Source organism: Dermacentor variabilis, chromosome 11 (genome assembly GCF_050947875.1).
Source record: "Dermacentor variabilis isolate Ectoservices chromosome 11, ASM5094787v1, whole genome shotgun sequence".
Taxonomy (NCBI): domain Eukaryota; kingdom Metazoa; phylum Arthropoda; class Arachnida; order Ixodida; family Ixodidae; genus Dermacentor; species Dermacentor variabilis.
Window position 1 is genome coordinate 109,089,984 of NC_134578.1, and position 20,566 is coordinate 109,110,549.

The 20,566-nt window shown below is 49.7% G+C and overlaps 2 protein-coding genes across 3 annotated transcripts in view; one reads left to right on the plus strand and one right to left on the minus strand.

Moving 5' to 3' along the window:
• The window catches only part of LOC142564011 (uncharacterized), a 57,817-nt gene extending 53,622 nt beyond the window's left edge, over positions 1-4,195 (plus strand). Inside the window, exon 2 of one of the 2 annotated variants that reach the window (XM_075674815.1) lies at positions 2,879-4,195. In XM_075674815.1, the coding sequence (XP_075530930.1) occupies positions 2,879-4,078 (1,200 nt within the window). In that variant the 3' untranslated portion in view covers positions 4,079-4,195. The remainder of the gene's footprint in view (positions 1-2,878) is intronic. The other variant, XM_075674817.1, reaches the window with a different exon arrangement.
• An 11,180-nt stretch (positions 4,196-15,375) lies between these two features.
• On the minus strand, positions 15,376-16,923 carry LOC142563423 (uncharacterized). Its single transcript, XM_075673977.1, has one exon. It carries the CDS (start codon positions 16,921-16,923, stop codon positions 15,376-15,378), a length of 1,548 nt encoding a protein of 515 aa, XP_075530092.1.
• Between the last annotated feature and the right edge of the window lie 3,643 nt (positions 16,924-20,566).

The window sequence follows — 20,566 nt, forward strand, 5'->3', positions numbered from 1 at the left end:
CGTTTTTCTGCCCTGTCGACACGTGCTGTGCAAAAGCTGCTACGAGCAGTGCGTACTCGACGACGGACACGCCTGTCCACTCGACGGTGGCCAGTTTCGCGAAGAGGACGCTGACTGGAGAGACTTTCCTTTCCAAAACCTGCTCGGGCGGAAGGTAAGACAACGCGACGGAAAGAATGCATCTGTTGTTGCTAGCAGGTCAATTTTGCAAAATTCTTTGAATAGATTCGTAAAGGAAAATGGAGCTGCTTTGTTAGAAACATGGCTCATTTCTTTTTAGAGCGGAGGAATCATGTGCAAGCTAGATGGAAAAACAACGGAGATATTGCATAGGACGTAAGGCAGGTAATTCGACGCTGTATACCCGCAGTGGTTGCTCAGTGGCTATGGTGTTGGGCTGCTGAGCACGAGGTCGTGGGATCGAATCCCGGCCACGGCGGCCGCATTTCGATGGGGGCGAAATGCGAAAACACCCGTGTGCTTAGATTTAGGCGCACGTTAAAGAACCCCAGGTGGTCAAAATCTCCGGAGTCCTCCACTACGGCGTGCCTCATAATCAGAAAGTGGTTTTGGCACGTAAAACCCCAATTATTATTATTAAGATGTTGCGCTAAGCATAGACATGGCCAAGTGCAGACTATCAAGTGAATTTTATTTAAGCATGAGGCGTAAATATAAGGAGTTCACCACACATCTGCAAGGATGTAACAAACAAAATTAACCCATCGAAACCATTTCAAACCGTATTTTCTTTGTTCCTTCAATGCGCATGTGTTGTAAACTCCTTATATTTAAGCCTGTGACCGAAATAAGTCAGTGGAACGCTTGCACTTGTCCGTGTCGGTAGCGTGCCCTCGTCGGCATTTAATTTAACAGCCCAGCCTCTACTTTGTGGAAGAGGGTCATAGCGGCGACGAGTATAAAGGGAGCACTGAATGAAGCACCCATGCCAACACGAGATGGAGCAAAGTTTTTCAAATCCGACAGCAGGCTTAGCAGAACATGGTTTTCCTCGTTCTCTTATCGCTACAGTATATGAAAGGATCCTGAGAAAAAAAAAACGATGTTTCAAACCATCACGCAAAGAAAAAATACAGGAGGCCAGTGCACGTTGTGCCGTATGCGCACACGTTATCGCATTATTTGATGAAAGTAGCCCACCGACAGAATGTGAACTTACTTTTCAGTGCGCCTTGCAACATAAGTGCCGTGTGCACTCGAATGAAAGAGCATACGAGGCCCCTTTGCACCACCAATGGTTAAACTATGTTGACAGACAGCAGACGCAACGTGATTTGCCACAAATCGCTAAGCTGTGGTATGGGATGTGCAGGAGAAACAGGGCAGGGTTTTAATGAACGAGTACTTCAGCCGGCGGGGCGCCATAATGTGAAGAGCTTGTATAGATGGCATTTAGCGGGCCATTGGAATAGGTGGGCAAGCACTCTCATGCTTTAGATCACGAAATTTTGAGAGGCACACAAAAACCAAGGATGGAGAAATAATAGGGGCATTTTATATTAGAAAGGCAGGAAAAAGCTGTGTAAGCGTGCCGGCTCTCTCACTATCAGAAAAAAGAATGGCGTTTTTGTATGATGGACAATCACTGTGTCCTGCAGATGGCTTTGTGTACGCATGCCTGTATGGACGGGCAAAATGCCTCGCTTCAAGAAGGGACGGGAACAAACAGAGCCTGCAAGTGAACAAGTGAGGGTGACAGACAAGTCATTGAGCTAATAACAACGGTTTTATTGCTGGTGCTGCAATATATATGCAAAACATTCTGAGTGGAGTAGACGAACAAAAAAAACAGGCTATTTTGCGCCACTATAGGAATGAAATCATCGCATATCGTGCGTTGTCATAGCAGGCTGTCACGTTTTCAATATAGCTAATCTAACAGCTATGGAGAGAAACAGATCGTACGCTGACAAAGGAATTTCCTTGCGACTGGATACAAAAGCTTCGCAAATCGCTCGTGCTCTTTGTTCCGTATTTCTACCTAAAATTGTGAATTTTCACAGATAGGTGTGTAGTCACATTCTTTGCAGTGCTGTGATAAACGACTAGGTACACACCCTTTCAGCGAGTATGTATGCTCTCTCAGCAGGCCATTCAAACGTCGGCGTATTCGGCTAATGTAGCAGCGTTTGCAGTTTACCATCAGTCTTGTCTGTCATGCTCACTTCGTCTCGTAGAAGAGCTGTTTGTCCCAATTGTGTAACGACCACTCAAGACGAGTGCACTTCTTTGCCTCAGGAAGCCTCTCACTGCTGCCGAGTTCGAGGAACGCATACGTTAATGTACCGAGCCGTTCCTCGTCGTTGTGCGGCTCAGACGCGTGAGCACCGCGCTGTCCTACTGGAATGAAACTGGATCGCCGAACGTGAACGCAACGCCACCCAAACGGAGCAAACGAAGTTGCTTAATTGTAGTAAGGGATTTCACCTTCGACAGCCGCTCTCAATCCCAATGCACATACCACCATTTCACACATATGGTACATCTGTGTGCGCACAGCATGTACAAAAGCCAAATAGCAATGCTTCTCGTAACGTTGTCTTCTACTGGGGTCGTGGCTGCTAGATTTATTCCTTCTTTGTTCCTACCAGTTTCTGTTTGTATTGTGGTGAATATGCTAAAAGAACATTATTCACGCCGGTGTGAAAGCCTCCCCTCGCGACAAATTCATTCGCTTTCCTTCATAGCCATATAGCGATGAGGCATATCTTGATGCCTCATCACGCAATGTCACAGTAGACGATCCTTGAAGTATTCGAGGTTCGAAGGCACGGAATAACACGAGAGACACTAATATCAAAGGTAATATGAAGAAGCTAATATGGAGACTTGCTCAGAACCTTCTTTTCTCTTTCAGGTAAAATGCTGGAATGAAGAACGGGGCTGCAACATGGTTTTGGCTGCGTCAGAGCTGAACAAGCATTTTTGCAATGACTGTGACCACCACTCTACGTCATGCCCTAATTGTTCAGAGGTCGTGCTCCGTAGCAATGTGGCCGCGCATTTACAAAGCCAATGCCAAGACTATGTGATAGCTGTGAGGTCCTGGGCTCTAGAAAAGGCAGACAGTGACCGGAAAATAATGATGGTGGCTCTAAATGCAAACTTTGACTTGCGAATGGTTGAAATGAAAGAGAGGCTAGACGAAGTTATTAGTGATCACACTGCCCAAAATTATCACCTAAATAACCTTTCACGTTCCATCAACTTGGTCAAAGAAACACTGCTACAAAGGTCAATCGGAAGTAGTACTTTGGATCAACTTGCTTCCCAATCTACAGTTACGTTATCGTCAGTTAGAGCAGTCGAGGAAACATGGATTGACCACAGGGGGGAGGCGCGCATGGTTTCAGCAGCAATAACCTATTCAATAAAAGAGCTCCAGGAATGCTTAGAAGCCACGACGCGAACTGTCCACAAGCTGGAAATGCTCAAGGAAATTTGCGACGGTGTTAATGTTCTGAGGGAAGCCTTTGGCAAAGTGTTGAACGACGCGGCAAGGACATTCAGCAGAAAGTGCGCCGGAAGTGTTGCGGGCAATGGTGAAGTGAAGGACACTGAGAAACAAGGAGGGCCGAGCGCAATGGATAAAGAAAAAGAACTCGCCCTAAGCACAATCAACGTTATGCGATATGAGTTTTCTGTTAAGGGATACAAAGCAATGAAAGACGACGCCTATTCGAAAGGCTTTCATTCTTACTCGAGTGAAAAGAGCTACATCTGTGGCTATCACGTGTCGCCAGGAGTGTACCTGGTTAAACAGGGAGATTACCTCTTACTGCATCCTCGTATTCAGCTGCACAAGGGTGTGATCGACGAATGTCTTCAGTGGCCTTTCAGTCAGAACATTCAGGTGACCGTCATACATCCAACCCAAAGCAAACAGTGCCAGAAAGTGTGGAAAAATAGCGGTGTACTTAAGTTGTATGGAAGACCCCAAGAAACAAGCAACGTCGGCTGTTACTGCGACACGGTTTCATTTCGCATAGATGACCTTGAACGTGAAGGGTACGTCTCGGAGGACAAGCTTCACATGGTGTGGGAGCTTCTTGCCTAGGACGTAGCAAGATAAATGAAGGAATTTTACCTATTTCTTAAAGTAGATATGCCGTATTATTTCCTGAAAACAAACTTTGCTCTTCCAGATGCCTTCGTTGAAAGCAAAATAAAGTTTCGTCGAGAACTTTCTTCAGTCATGTTTCAATGTGTATGTGTGTGCAGGACATTGCTCGAGGGCGAGTTTATGAAATTGCCTTTCAGTTGTGTAACGTTCCCTTCAGAACAATTTCAATGTAGGTGGCTCGCAGTCGGGAACAGTTGTAATATATTTCTTCGTGGTTTTCTTGCGATTGCAATTATATGGACACTCGAGCTGCATATTTGCCGTCGCCGTCATGTTCCGTGTAAAGGGCGATAACACCGCCGCCGTGAGTTGTATGCTGTATGTGCGAGTGAAAGCACATGAGGGAGGCTGGCGATCGCGGCTCAGTCTTGCGCGCACGAAAGGCCGTGAGGGTACGGGAGGGAGGGGGCGGAGGGCATACACAGCGCTGCGGCGGCAACTGCGCGTTTCGCGATGGCGCACAAGGGAAACTAGCGATCGCGGCTAGATCTTGCATGCCACCTATGGCGGAAAGCGGGGAGGCAGCGCGGGATGGAGGGGGGGGGGGGTGCTTCGATTCCGCCAAGTCGGTAACTCGAAAGGACGCGTGCAGTCGCGCGTGTCGTATCTTGTCGAATCGTGTGTCGTATGTCGTGTGTCGCTCAGTTTGCGTTGAAGCGATAGACCGCACGAACGTGGCTTCGCTCGAAGCTGCTGCCGGGCTCGCTCACACCAGCGTTTTCACACCGAGCATCCGCGCTTATCGAGAGTTACGTATCCGTGTTTACATGTGTGTGCTTACAGCGTGCTTTTTAATGCAGTTGGTAAGGGTAAGTCTTCAGAGTAATATTAGCCCTTGTCTTCTGCTTCTATGTGGGTCTTCTTTCCCGTCTTGAAATTGCGCTTACCAGTATTAAGCATGAAGCAACTAGCCCAGCAACAAATTTTGTATGGTAAGGGAACGTTTCCAAGTTTATACCGCCGATAAAGCTACTATCCTTCCTTAGTGAAGCTGTCTACTAATTTTACATCGCAGTCGATGTTTCGCCTTCCGGGCGATACTGCTACTTTTGAATTAATATTTATTCATACATAAGTAAAACTGTCCGAACGTCAGAGACGACGGGTTCATTGCTGAAACAGAAAGCTTGCACTCCTGATGAATCGCTCCATGAATGTTAACCCATTTTGTATCGCACATACTTCTTTTCCTTAAGTTAACGTTGATTTCTTTTCCCATTCACTGCGCACACACAAGCGGTAGTCATCTTCAAAATATAGTGCCATTTTCTAGCTGCAAGAAAATTTAAAAATTACCTGTGGTTGGTAACACAATTCTAACCTTTGAACTGAGTTGAGCGTTTGGCGGAAGCCTGCCTGGTCGGGATGGAACATCCTCAAAAGGTAGACAGAACCCGGAGCACTACGCCGATCAAGGTTAATTTTAAAGAAAGTATGTTTCACCAGCCTTCTTCACAGGTAAAAGAAACAAATATTCGAGCAGTTCGTCTAAATAGGCCTAAACTAGTGACGCAGGCAGCGCGCTTACAGTCACGGCAGATTGCCATCGCTCCTGGTCTGAGTGTTTGAAGTAGTAGTTCTGCGGAAACCCGCAAGGTGGACAGAAGAAATGAATAAAGGGAAAATCAGACATCCACCCGTTCGCAGCGATTGCTACAAAGGACAACCATACGGGTTCCTCGAAAGAAAGGCCTCATAGTTGAAGAAAAATTCATCCTGGTCCGGGACTCGAACCACCGCCTTTCCGGGGCAGCTGCTCTGCCATCTGAGCTAACCATCTGCTGAGTGTGCGGCGTAGTCTGAATCAAGAGCGACTCAAGATAAAGATTTCGCGATAGCCCATTTTCCCTGGCACGGATACGTGCCGTCCCCCATTCGATTGCGTGGCCCCCTGAGGCGGCACGCTCATCCAATGCCCTAGTTTTCGCATTTTGTTATGTTATAGTTGCGCTGTTTAAGACGCCTTCCAAAGTCACCAATTTCGCCAATATACACGTAGTCACAATCAGCGCTAGGGACAGCGCACACAACACCTGGGAATTTCTCTTTTGGTAATCTGTCCTTCACATTACCGTGAGATTGTCCAAGTTTCTGGCCAGGAACGTGTGCCACTTGAACCTTTTAAGAACGTAGAACACGGCTTAGAGCATCACGTATGGACCGGATATATGATATTCGGGTGCGCTTTTGACCAGATGCAACATAGTGTAACTGTTGGCGAGCCATTTTCCTTTGATGTCATTAAACAGTTTTCAAGAGAGAACATTGATAACCACAGGCTGATCTTTCCCGCCATACCATGCTTACGTCGGCTGCGTATTCGTCCTGTCTTCGAGCAGATTTTCTCCGCGCGTCGTGAATAAAAAATTACTCGATGTCGCGGCCATTACATCTATGAGCGAACAGATGCGTATTTGACTGATCATTCATTTGATCATTGATTTTATATGGTCATTGTTTTACTTATTACGTTTCTCACTAGTTCCTTTACAACACATGTTGCAAATGGTGAATTCTAGCCAGTGAATTTGCAAAGCACATAGAACCCGCCGTGGTTGCTTAGTGGCTATGGTGTTGGGCTGCTAAGCACGAGGTCGCGGGATTGAATCCCGGCCATGGCGGCCGCATTTCGATGGGGGCGAAATGCGAAAACACCGGTGTTCTTAGATTTAGGTGCACGTTAAAGAACCCCCGGTGGTCGAAATTTCCGGAGTCCCCCACTACGGCATGCCTCATAATCAGAAAGATGTTTTGGCACGCAAAACATGATTATTTAATTTAATTGTTAAAGCATATAGACGTAGAACGGATCCTGTGGATGGCACCGGTTTTTAGATGTTAGCTGCCAAAGTTCTGTTACATATCCACTGTGTTTAAACGGACTTTCACAGGGTGTAGCTCACTACTACGTGCCACAATGGTCCGCTCACAAAAAATGACGAGGACACTCCCAGCACGGTGACGCTGCGTGTGCTGAATCGGCGGAATCAAACTTCCGCCTTATTGAGCGGGCTTGGTTGAAAATATAATTTGTGGACACCAGCCACCAGCGTCCGTCTGACTTTTATTGACCCACAAGTTGGTGATCCCGGACTTCGCATCATGGCTCTCAGCTCAGCGTGCTTCAGCGGCTTCCGCTGGGCCTACGGGCGCAAGAACCTGTCGCGCCGCTGTCTTCGCAGTCCGCCTTCTATCAAGTCAGCCATGGCCTGCGATTCGCCCAATGAAGTACTAAGGTCAGCGCCACCACCTCGCGATCTTAAGGTCGCCGCTGTCAAGCCCGCGGAGTTCTGGTCGTCGGACTTGTAACTTTGGTTCCATTCGCAGTTCATTTGGTTTCATTTTCAGTTCGCAGTTGACCATGTTCGACCACGTCGTTGGAGTACTTCCTCGTACTACTGCTGTCATTGTTGATGATGTCCTACACTCCCAGTCCGTCGACCGCCTGTAGAGCACATTAAGGCCATGCTCATCCAGCGCGCCATTGAAACGAAGCGGCATCGATTAGAGGAACTTCTTATTGTGGAGGAGCTCGACAACCGCTTACCTAGCGACTAATCAAGTCGTATTCAAGCTACCTTTCTCCTTGAACCGACAGCGCATTTTTCCGGAAACTTTTCCTGCATCGCCTTCCACCGCACGTGCGCATGATCCTGACCGTGTCTTCATCCTCGACTCTGGAATCTCTGGCTCAGTAGCCCTCTAAGATTATGGATGTCGGTTTTCCCTCCGTGGCCACAGTTCATTGTCCTCGTTACCTTCTGTCCTACGGCGGAGCCGCTGGCGAAAGCTATGCGCGTCTCGTCAAAGCTTACGAGGAGCTTACACAGCAAGTAGCGCGACTGACAGATGAGGTTCCTTCTATCCGAACATGCCGGCTGCGTTCTTCGTCACCACCTCGCCGCTACAGTGCCGGTCACTGTGGACGCCGTTCTTCTCATCCCGTTCTGCTTTGCTGTTAGCACCGTCGCTATGGCTCTCGCCCAAACCAGTGCTTCCAGCCCTGCTCCTACGCAGGAAATCGATGGGCCTAACACTGACAGCAACCGCTTTTCTAGGCCTCCGATCCAGTCGCCTTTTCTCTGTTACAAACCGTGTCATCAAAGTTCGCTATGCCATCGACACTGGCGCCGATATTTTTTCGTGCTTCCTCCTGTGTTTTCTGAGCGCTGCCAACCTCGCGACTCGCCCCCTTTCACCGCGGTCAACGGATCCACCATCCAGACCTGCGGCCAAAAGTCGGTGACTCTTAATACGGGCCTCTGACCGTACCTGTCGCTAGATCTTTGCCATGGCGGCTCTGCGCCAGCCCATGATTGGAGTCGACTTTCTGTGGCACTACAAACTAGTTGACGTGCAGCCCAGCCGCATCTTGGATTACGAGACGAGAAACTGTCCAAGTCATTTCCTGCCGCACTCCACAGCTCCGCTTCTCCAGGCGCACATGGCCGTCCCCGACACTTGGTCAACCGTCCTTGCGGAGTTTCCGGCCTTCTTCCGACACCCCATCCTTTCAGTGTACGGTCGTTCATAGCCTGACACATCATATCAAATCGACTTTCCCTCCCCTGTTTGCTCGCACTCGTTGCCTCGTGCCGGATCGTGTAGCTGTTGCCAAAAATGAGTTTTAACACATGCTTGACGTGGGCTTCATTCGTTCCTCTTCCAATTCTTGGGCCTCGCAACTCCATATGGTGTCCCAAGAAGACCGGCTACTGGCGCCCCTGCGGTGATTGCCATGCTCGCAACAAGGTCACTGTCCCTGACCAGTACCCATTAGCTCTCGTTCAGGATTTTACGTCGGCACTCTACGGCTGCACCATTTTTAGTAAGGTCGACTTGCTGAAAGCCAACCATCACATTCTTGTGGAACCCTCAGATATTCAGAAGTCTGCCATTATAACACCTATCGGTCGGTTCAAATATCTGCGCATGCCTTTAGGTTTTCGTAATGCCGCTCAGACCTTTCAGCATTGCGGATACGAGGTATTACGTGGCTTGACGTGCTGCTTCGCCTGTCTTGACAACATCCTCGTCTATAGCATAACCCCTGAAGCTCACAAGACCCATTTACGTGAAGTGCTCTCGAGAGTCGGCAAGATTGGTCTTGTCGTTAACGGTCCGAAAACTGAGTTCGGCGTAACAGAGCTAAATTTCCTCGGCCATCGTGTTAACGAACACGGCATTCGTCCAATCCCGACCTGCGTCATAGCTATCAGTGAGTTTCCAGTGAGTTTCACCACGCAACTGCGCGAATTTCTTGGCCTCGAAAACTATAACCGCCGCTTCTTTCCTCGCTGCGCCAATATAGCATAGATTCTCCACGACCTTCTCTCGGGCCTCAAGACAACGAATACTCCTGTGGCCTCGAACGACACCGCTGACCGCGCGTTTAGAGGCATCAAAGCCATTTCCAGCGCGACGCGCTTCGTCCACCCCAACTGCGGTACCCCAAGATATGTCATGGTTGACGCATCGGACACCGCTGCCGGCACAGTCTTGCAGCACTTCGTTGCTGGTGCTTGGCCGCCCAACGCCTTTTCTAAGAAGCTTTCGCCCTTTGAGAGCCACTACAGCTCGTTCGGCTAAGAGCTGCTCGCCATTTATCTGGCTGTGAAGCACTTTCAACATATACCCGAGGGGCGCTCCTTCCATGTCGTTGCCGACCATAAACCACTGACTTCCGCACTAGCGTTCAGCCGCACCTCCTACGCACCCCGCTAAATCACAGACAGCTCGCCTACATTTCTGAATACACCAGCGAGATTCGTCAAGTCAGTGGAAAATCCAACGCAGTTGCGTACGCACTTTCTCGTGCCGACATCCATGCAACAGACCACGGACGACCGGCTAACGACTTCACAGCCATGCGTACCGCCCAGAGTGCCGACTCCGAGCTCCAGCTGTTTCGCACGAGTGGCACCTCTCTGGTGTTTGAAGGTATCTTGCTTCCACACTGCGATGCGAACCTCGTTTGTGATACATTGACCGGACGTCCTTGTCCTTACGCACCTCCCCCGCATTTCCAGGCCATCTTAGATTGCCTCCATTCTTTGGCACTTTCTGGCATTCGCGCAACACAGTGACTCTTCGGTCCCCGTTATGTGTGGTCCAGTATCAACGTCCACGTTTGTTGCTGGTCACAAACGGGCATCATCTGCCAACAGTCTAAAGTGCAGTCCCCGGACACCCGCTGCAGCAATCTACACGTCGATATTCTTGGCCCCCTTCTGCCCTGGCGGAATTTTCACTACCTGTTTACCTGCACTGGCAAGTTCACCTAATGGCCTGAAGCGATGCCCCTCCTGCACATATCAGGAACTTGATAGCTCGAGCACTTATCCCACTCTGGATTAGCCGCTACCGTGTCCCTTCAGCATTACGACTCCCCGAGGTCGCCAATTTGACTCAACATTTTTCGCCAATCTTTTTCAGCTAGCCGGCGTCATTCCTATCAGCACTACCTCTTGCCACCCAATATCGGATTGGATCATCAAACATTTTCACCGCCAACTGAAGGATTCACTCATGGCTTTGACTTTTCCTACATGAATCGAGTGCCTTCCTTTCGTTATGTTTGAAATCTGCACCACTCATCGCAGTGAATCTTCCACCAGCGCCACCGAGTTTATGTTTGGCAGCATTCCACGAGTCTCTGGCGAATTCTTCAACGACTCGCCAACCGTGCGTGCTGACGTTTCTGAATACGCCTACCGTCTACACAGCTCTATTCGTGCTGTCGTTCCCTGCCGCAATGGCGTTCTTCCCGGAATCAGGCGGAAGCCTGATTCCGCCGATTGCACTGCTCGCGCACCGTCAGTGTGCTGGGCGTGTTCGCGTCGTCTTTTGTGACCGGATTATTGAGGCACGTGGTAATTCGCTACGGGGCCACGCTTCAGGCTAGAGGAAACCGTGAGCTGCACGAATGCCGAGGCGCAGATGGCGGTGGTACGAAACGCACGCAGGGAGTAGTACTGGCCTGGTCGGAAGGGAACGTGACAGCAGAAGTGGCTAAGTCGTCAGAATCCAAGAAGGCAGGTTTCAGACGGTCGACAGGGACCGTATTTTCTCGGCAGTTGATGCGAAATACCAAGTGTTTAGGTGCACGCCTGAGTACTTTGAACGGACCATCACACATGCACAGTAAGGGGAGGACGCACGTCGTCATGGGGCACAAAGACGTGCGTGCAGTTCTCAAGGCCAGGGTTGACGCATACACGTCGGGAAGAACGTCATTGTTAAAGGGGAACGCCAGTACGCACAGCGCTGCGTAATCGATAGGCGTAGCCGCGCACCCTAAGCGTACTCGGCGTGTACTCGTCGTCCTTTGTGAGCGGTCCATTGTGGCACGTAGTAGTGTGCTACAAGAGCAAAGCTGGTGCATTTATGGCATGACTTCGGAGTTAAAAAAAGACACGGCACCAAAGTAAGGGTTGGGAGGCAACAAGGGCTACTGTCAACTTGTTATTACACAACGTCTTGAAACATATAAAATAAGCGGAAGCGCAGATGGGGTAATATTGAACCAGAATATTAAAATTTGGCTATCTGATATACGCCTCGACATACCTGATTATTTCACGTACAAAAAAAAAACAGAAGGCTAACTAACGCATTCCTCTCCCCCTCTTCTTTATGTGACGCCCTTCCTCTAAAAAGCGGGCTCACTCACTGCAGCTTTTCCCAATAATATTTGTACCTCAAAACAATGCGTCACAATTAGAAAAATTCACGTGCTCAGCTATGTGCGTTTGTTCGTTTCTTTATGTTCAAGGCGCTTGTTTCTTGTGTGTCGTGTATGTTTTCTACGCTCTTATGTCATGGCAGTGTTCTATATAAATAATTAGGATAACGCTGGTTTATGCGTTGAAACGAAATTATCTGGAACGCCAATTCAGTTCTTCGGACGCTATGAAGTTTCACGTATTGAAACTTGGGTCAACCTGAAAATTCGCTCAAAGTGGTTGCGCCTTGCGAACTCGCCGGCTGCACTTCATATATTGGAATACGTGGCGTAAATTATTTATTCGTGAAATCACTTATTCAATTTTGTTAATTACCCTATTACAGATTGGGAATATTGTAGTTTTTTTTCCACGTCGTCGAGTTTCAAGGTTTCGAATTGTGCTATCTGCGACATGCGATTATTAAAATTTGGTGCAGCTAAAGAAACACCTAGTGTACATTCCTACCAGTACGTAGTGTCAAATGGTAAGGAACAGTGGCCAGTTTTCTTTGAACTACGATAACGAGGCATGTTTCTAGATTCAGGCAGACTTCCGCCCAAATTCTGGAAGCTGATTGAGTCGCCCTAATGAAGAATTTCTCGATGCTCTCGCACTAAGGTAACACAGCCTCAAAGCTGCGTTCCAGTTTGCTAGCAAATGCTTGCCCACGTAATGATCGCCTGATCATACGCCGTTAACCTGCCGCTGGCAAGCTCTCAGGAGAGCTAAAATTGTGGCGCTGACTTTCGGCAGGCTGCAGCGTTCTCTCTACAAAGTTAAACGTGCAGCGAATCACATGAAATGGTAATAAAGAAACTTGCAGAGAAGTAAACAAGATGAGAGAATAAGTGGGCATGATAAGTGAGAAAAATTCTGCAGCTGCCACGCACTGTGGGAATCTACTCTAGGAAGTATTTTGCAGGCACCGGACTATAGTTCGGCGTTCCACCAGACGATGCCAGGTGGACCAACATGTCTCTGCAAATCGAGTAGTGCGTAAATCGCGTGTGTACGTGTGTCTGACAACCCGACGACGACGTTGTACACGATGTTATAACAGCAGTGGCGTGACCTCTACGCTGGCCGTTCGACACGAGCCTACGACATGGCGACTATGTGGTTCTATACAGCTAGGGGACGAGCATAAGCGAGAAGCACGGATTGTGACCTCATCACCGATTACGTGTAACAACCGTAGCTTCATATGACTATTTCATGTGGTGTGTGTTAAAACGGCGATGGACAATCTTACTTCGACGAAGAAATATTACGACTTGTGGGCGACCATGAAATCCGTTCAACGTCGCTCAGTTTCTACGTAGCGCAGCTTGCTACGAGGAGACTACTGGGCGATCGCCGGTCGCGGCGATCGTGCCAACAGCGTGGGCTGTCGCAGAAAAAGAAGACGACATGGTGGCATGGCGAGCACGCGCTGAGTGTTTGAAGTAACGCGAGAAGCGTGTGTGCTATCATTGATATGTCGCACTAGGCTTAAAAACACTGACATCAATCAGACATAACGCCGCAAGCACCGCAGCTTTATTGCAGCCTGCGTCCGTGTGTTCCGCTGCTCACGTGTCATGATGACCATGGCAGTGCCGATGAAGGCACGATGAAGATGACGATGAAGTTGGCGATACATCACTTCTCCCCCTCTTACAGGTCCAAGCGTTCAGGAGGCCGTCGCTGTCGGGTCGATCTTCGTAACGGTGGCGGGCTATCCGTCTGGGCCACTTCCGGACTATGTCGCGACGTGATTGGAGTGCTACCTGCAGGGTTTACGGCTACCCTCTGTGTCGAGAAAGCGTCTGAGACAGTTCGACGTCTCACCTGGCCCAAGTGTCGCCGCTAAATTCCTTTCCCGGAATCAACAGTGCCCATGCTAGCTCCGCTACATGCTCTCTTATGCAAATGAGTCAAGTGGCAATGGAGCCAGGAACAGGAGAAAGCATTTCAGCAAGTTAAGCAGGCAATTGTGGCTTCCAAGTTTCTGGCTCACTTCGACCCGGATAAGCCACTGCGGCTGGAGTGCGATGCATCATCAGTAGGCATTGGGGCCGTTTTGTCGCACCGCGTGAATGGTGTTGACTACCACATCGGATTCCGGTCCAGGACACTTACCAAGAGCGAGCGCAATTACTCGCAGTTAGAAAAAGAAGCTTTGGCACTGGTATTCGGCGTCGCCCGGTTTAAAGACTACCTGTACGGACATCAGTTCGTCTTAGTAACAGACCACAAGCCTCTTACTGGTTTATTCAATCCAGGTAAAGCCATACCACCGATGGCGGCCGCAAGAATACAGCGTTGGGCCTGGTTTCTTGGCAACTACAACTACACATTGCAGTACCGGAAGGGCAGTGACCATTCCAAAGCTGATGCCCTCAGTCGGTTGCCCTTGCCAGTAATGGAGGAGCCGCGGGACTTTGCTGCCGACGAGTACGTTTTGTATGCCCACTCTCTTGCGGAAACAGCGCTTTGCGCCCGCGAGGTTGAACATCTGACTAATCGAGACACCAGCCTTCGGCAGGTTAAAAAATGGATTTCCCAGGGATGGCCGTCATATCTTCCGCAGGGCCATGAGCACCTCCGGCCGTACTTCAACAGAAGGACAGAGCTTACAGTCAGCCATAATTTGGTGTACTGGGTACATCGCATTGTTCTACCCCTGGCGGCGGCAAGGCGTGTGTTGCGTCTTTTGCACGAGACACACCCCGGCATGACAGCCATGAAAACCACAGCGAGAACGTTGTTTTGGTATCCGGGACTGGATTCCGACATAGAGCGACTGGTGAACTCATGTTCCACATGTGCGCAGCCTTCAGCGATGCCACCAGCACAGATACCTTTGGCCTGGCCAGCCACCGGGGAAAGGTGGAGCCGGCTGCACGCAGATTTCGCAGGCCCGTTGGACGGACAAATGGTCTTAGTCGTCGTCGACTCGGAAACTAAATGGACGGAAGCCATTTCAATGAAAACTGCCACTTCGCAAACCACTGCCAACGCGCTAAGATCAATATTTGCACGGTTCGACCTTCCAAAAACCTTTGTTTCTGATAACGGACCACAATTTGTGGGCAAAGTTTTTCGTGAGTTTCTGGCACGGAACAATGTGCAACAACTCACAACAGCCCCTTATCATCCACAGTCGAATGGGTTAGCCGAATGAGCTGTGCGTACGCTCAAGGAAGGACTAAAGAAGAACCCCGGAATGGACCTCAAAATACGCATAGCGCGGGTTTTATGTCGATATCGCCGAACGCCCGTCAAGGATGGAAAGTCGCCGGCGGAACTCTTATTGGGGTACCAAATAAGAACAAAGCTGGACTGTATCGCTCCCGATGAAAGGTCACCAGAATTCCTACCACGAGTTGGAGGGTCTCCAGTTCAGGCAGGTGACCCAGTCTGGATGCGCGATTTCCGAACAAGTCGTCGCAGGTGGATACCAGGAGTAGTGCGAGATCAACTGGGGCCCAGAATGGTCACTGTTGATTCCGGGAAAGGAATTCAGCGGCGACACTTGGACCAGGTGAGACGTCGAACTGTCTCAGACGCTTTCTCGACACAGAGGGTCCACCCATCACCCTTCAAAACGGCTACCACAGGGGTTGCCCATTCAGCGGTTTTTACCGGCGTCAAAACGCCTTCCGCGACCAGCTGATCCAACGATTCAGACATCTTATCTCTGAGAGCGTAGGGTACAGTACGGGCCTTAAAGAAGCGTGGACACACGTTTTCTTTCAATTGAAATGTGACCGGTGGTCCTTTGCACAGGCCGAGTCCCGGAGCAAACACGTCGGCATATTCGTCAAGCAGCTGTTGCAGACCTGTGCTGACAGCCTGTATTCCAGCCGGTTGCAGGTTCGCTACCACATTCGACAACATTGCCACTCCAACTTCATTAAATGCCTTGATGGTGTCTCTGCCGCACAAAGATGGTCCGGAGCTGTCGACCACTATGACAGTACCAGGAATATCTTTCCCGTCGCACGTAGCGGTCATGCTAAGCTGGCCGACAACTGGAAGTTCTCCCAAGAGACAAGAGAGCTTGAACTGTGAACTCTCCAACGGAGGCCAGAGCTGCTTGTACTTGCGGAACACCGTTACGGGAATGACGCTTACAGGTGACCCCGTGTCCACCAACATAGTGAGCGGAACGTTATTCCAACTGATGTCCTTGTAAATAGGCCTAACCTTGCGGATACTGGCTGCGTGATGGAGAACCGCTGTAATCGTGTGCAAGGCGTCGTTGTCGTCCGAGCTTGTGTCCTCTCCAGCTGCCGTGGCGTACGAACCCTGGCGCCGTTGTCTTGCTGGATAAGATCCCTGCCGACGGTCACTATTTGTGCTAGACAGGCACATCCGACGTAGATGTCCTCGTTTTCCACACCGGTGGCACACCGCGCGAAGGTGTTTGCAGTCGTCCTCAGCATGCGATTCTCCACACCTTCCACACACGTCGCGTTGTTCCGGCTTGGGAAGTCGCTTCGAGGAATGGCGCTTTTGTCGGGCAAAATGTACTTCTGAGTGCGCCGAGTTCATGCTCCTGGCATTTTCAACAGCTCTCTGTGCCGAGACAGCAAAGTCTTCAGCCTCTTCTAAGGTGAGCTTCCGTCGCGTCAGTAAATGGCGCCGAACGTCTTCATCCAGCACTCCGCAAACGATTCGATCCCTCAACATGCGCTCCAATGACGTGCCGAAGTTACACTTCTCAGCTAGGCGTCGAATGTCCGCAATGAAGTCCTGAGCAGCTTCCCCGTCTTGTTGCGAACGCATGAAGAAAGCATAACTTGCAGCGATCTCGTTGACTTCCGGAGCATAGTGATCTTCCACATACCCGACGACTTCCTCATAGCTCAGTTCATTCACCTTTAGTGGTTGACACCGGCCCTGCACCACACGCACTGCACTGTCCGTGAGCGAAGCGATGAGCAGCGCTCGCTTCTTCGTTGGGTCCACAATGCTATGAGCCTCAAAGTACGCCTCCAAGCGAACGCGATACGTAGGCCACGTACCTTCTGCATCGGCAAATTCCGGTGGCCGTCCAGCACTCATACTGACGCGGGGCTTCTCACCTAGGGACGCTAGGCCTCGTCGCCACTGATATGTCGCACTAGGCTTAAAAACACTGACATCAATCAGACATAACGCCGCAAGCACCGCAGCTTTATTGCAGCCTGCGTCCGTGTGTTCCGCTGCTCACGTGTAATGATGACCATGGCAGTGCCGATGAAGGCACGATGAAGATGACGATGAAGTTGGCGATACATCAATCATGACCTAAGAAATAAAAAGAAAAGTCGCTGTTTCGCCTAAGAGGCGACGCATCGATTGAGATAACAAATTACTGAACAGCTATACGCAGTAAGAACTGTAGTTTTATCGGCCATATAAACATGTAAACATACGCATACTAATAAGTTAACAAGCACGGTATCACGCGCTGACATACAAACATGACCACATCTCACTCGATGACTGTGGTAACTCGCTGTGAAAACGATGTAGTGAGGAAGCACCACAGCAGCAGCAAGCAACTGATTTTCGTGCTGACTCCCGCACCCCCCAACGCGATCTAAGCCACGAAAACGCACCGCAGTGCGGACTCTGTACCCGTCGCAGATGGCTTTCAAGTACAGCTGCATGGCTGGGCGCGCGCGGCCACTTGGGCCGCCCAGAGTACACCGCCCTTGCCCCCTCCCTACCCTCTTACCGAAGCCTTGCGTGAGACGGAAGCCAGCGAGCTTTCTTCCCGCTCTCCTCCGTTGCGTCAACGAGATTGAGTTGCCATCGCCCGCTCAACCTCGCACGCTTTCACTCGCATATACACCCCATGACATGCGGTGACAATTTTATCGCCCTTGAACTTTATAAGGGACGTCACGGCGACGCCGACGGCAGTGATGCGTCTGGAATGTCCATAGGTTTGTTATCGCTTTAAGAAGGTGGTGGCCTAATGGGGACGTAATTTGGAACAATTACTTTCGGCCTCAGACGATCACTTTCGGCGATACTATCGCCTTCGCGATAGTGTCGCCCAAACCCGCCTATCACCGCCTATCAGATCGTACGATTTTGCTCAACCAGCTAATAAGCGCACACTGAAATCGGTTCCACCGAAAGCAATCATATGAGAATAGATTGCATGGTTAGTGCACTCAGCTGCTCTAACCATTAACTCTAATTTACAAATTAGAGTTAATTTATAAAATTCTTCGGTTGCAATGTCGCGGGTGGTGACTGGTGTTGTCTAAATATTCATGGCTATCCGTAGGCTTCCGGTAAAATGTCGTTCTCCGTTTTCCATTTTCTATCTAGACAGTCATGTCGAGGAAGTTGATTTGACTAGGAGAGTGGTGAGCAGTGAATACTCCGGTGAAAGCGCTTGAAACGGCTAAATAAGTCGGTTGAAGCGATTTCGCCGTGTTCCCATATTATAAATATTGCCTATTTAACGTAGGTAGGTGTGGTGTTATACAGGGTACGATTTTATCAGATTTGCTTCAAGCTGTACCATGAAAATGTTGACATTAGTGGGAGTGAATGGTGTTCCCATCAATTGAAGTCATAGCGCTAGATTGAGAGAAACATGAAAGACGACGGAACGTACGTCATCGCAAGCGCAAGTCCTGTCGTCTTTCATGTGCCTGTCAATCCATCGCTGTGCCTTCAATTGATGCAACGAACCAACTAGCCCAATAATCTGCACTGCTGGTGTTCCCATGCTTGAGCCGAACGTTTGCAGATAGTGAATAGAATCGAATTAGAAATAGTTGAGCGTGAGAACAAACTTAAGGAGTGACAGGTAAACTTTAGGCGCGTGCGCTCGAGGAATGACTGCGAAGGACTTCGATATGGTTTCGATTCCTTCATTCATGGGTATGTTAGTCTAAAGGGTAGAAACATCTAAAGCAACTAGAACAGTGCGGTCGGAAATAATTTGCATATGCAGCTATTCTGGACTTGCACCAACCAACGCACCGAGTGGACGCGGCCCGAAGCTAGCGCGTTTCCAATGGAACGAGTAGGTTTTTCGCCAAAAATAAAGTACGAGTCGATTATTGAAAAAGGAAGGTGACGGACGTGTTCTAGAAGACAATCCGGACGAGACAAGTGCAGCGATCATGCTATGGAAAGGTAGTATTTTATTCCCACAGCGGTTAATGATTCAGCAAAGGGAGCCTATGGAAACGACGAAGATTTATACTTAATTTTCGAGACTAAAACGGTAGCTGTGATAAAACTATGGCTACCGGTACAGCGCATGTAGTCCGGAAACTCTGCTTTCGATTTCTGCCCATTTCAACTCTCTACGCACGCGTAACACTCTTCCCAAAAGCAATTTTTCAAACACGGTCATGCAAATTTACATGGTATATTGATAAACTCAAGCGCATCGTTGCGGAAACGTTGGAGGCCGTGCCCGAATGGTTTCATCGCCCGTCTCACTGCCCCGTGTCATGCTGGAAGCGGCCCAATACCAATGTCAGTGCTAATTTTTTTAAAGCCATATGGCACTTAGTTCCAAATCTTCCACTAGATGTCAGCACCAGAACACTCAAGATTAGGTCTCGGGTTTGGTTTATTTAGTGAGGCTCTTTAATATTGTATGTTCTGTTCTTTTTTTCTTCAAAAAGAGTAGCAACGTGTTGCTCATTTGTGAAGTCATCAATTTTATCATCAGATTTTATTCATTGGACAACATAACAAGCATGCGCATGTCTGTGTTATGTTAAAAAAAGGAAAAAAAAATTACCGAGGATTACGTTACTTCCTAATGCGAAATTTGAGCGCAGCAAATAAGCTGTTTCACCTTTTCGATAGATTGAGGCAAAGAAATCGAGCAACACATGTATGCGCTATCACAGAATTTTTTTTTTATATTTCCCGTACTCCTGGATCATCTCGACGGCGGCGACGGTAAGCTTCTGCTTCGGCGGCACGCACCTCTGGATTCTGACGGCGACGGCGCTGGGCCTCTGCTCTGGCAGCTCGTTTAGCAGCAGCAGCAGCAGCAGCAGACGGAGGACTTCCATCAGTCGTCTCGCTCATGGCTCAGAAAGAACTGGCAGATAATTTCGCAGTGGCAAACGGCAGCGGCAATTTCGGCTCGGGCGGTGCACATATACAGATCCGCCGCCACCGATCTGGCTCTCTGATTGCCACCGCACAGGGCGAACGGCAGCGGCAATTTCGGCTCGGGCGGTGCACATATACAGATCCGCCGCCACCGATCTGGCTCTCTGATTGCCACCGCACAGGGGTTGCATTGGAGGAGGAGCGAAGAAAGGAGTTAAGTTCGAGCCGGCGCTCTGACAACCGGAGACTCGCAGGAAGAGGGGGGAGGGGGGCGGCGTGTACACCCAGCGGCAAACGATGGGGGCAGAAGCACGCGCAGCAAGCGGACAACACGATAAAGGGAGGAGGGAAGAGATAGCAGCGACTGACTGATGCCGCTGACGCCGATACAGGGGGGGGGGGGTCCCTTTCCTCCTCTTTCTGCATGGCGGCGACGGTGTTCTATGCAGTCACGTTATCTTGACTCTCTAGCGGCGTCAGCGGCATCCAGAGGTATCAGTCGGTCGCTGCTAGCGCTGGGGGGATGAAAGGGGGGCGGAGCTGGTTACGAGGCCGACGACGACGCGAAACCCAGGAACGGACGCCAAAGGGCTGCGCTCTAAAAAAGAGTATAGTGCTT

Coding starts and splice junctions, on each gene's coding strand:
- LOC142563423 (XM_075673977.1), bottom strand. CDS start 16,923: ATGAGTGCTGGACGGCCACCGGAATTTGCCGATGCAGAAGGTACGTGG.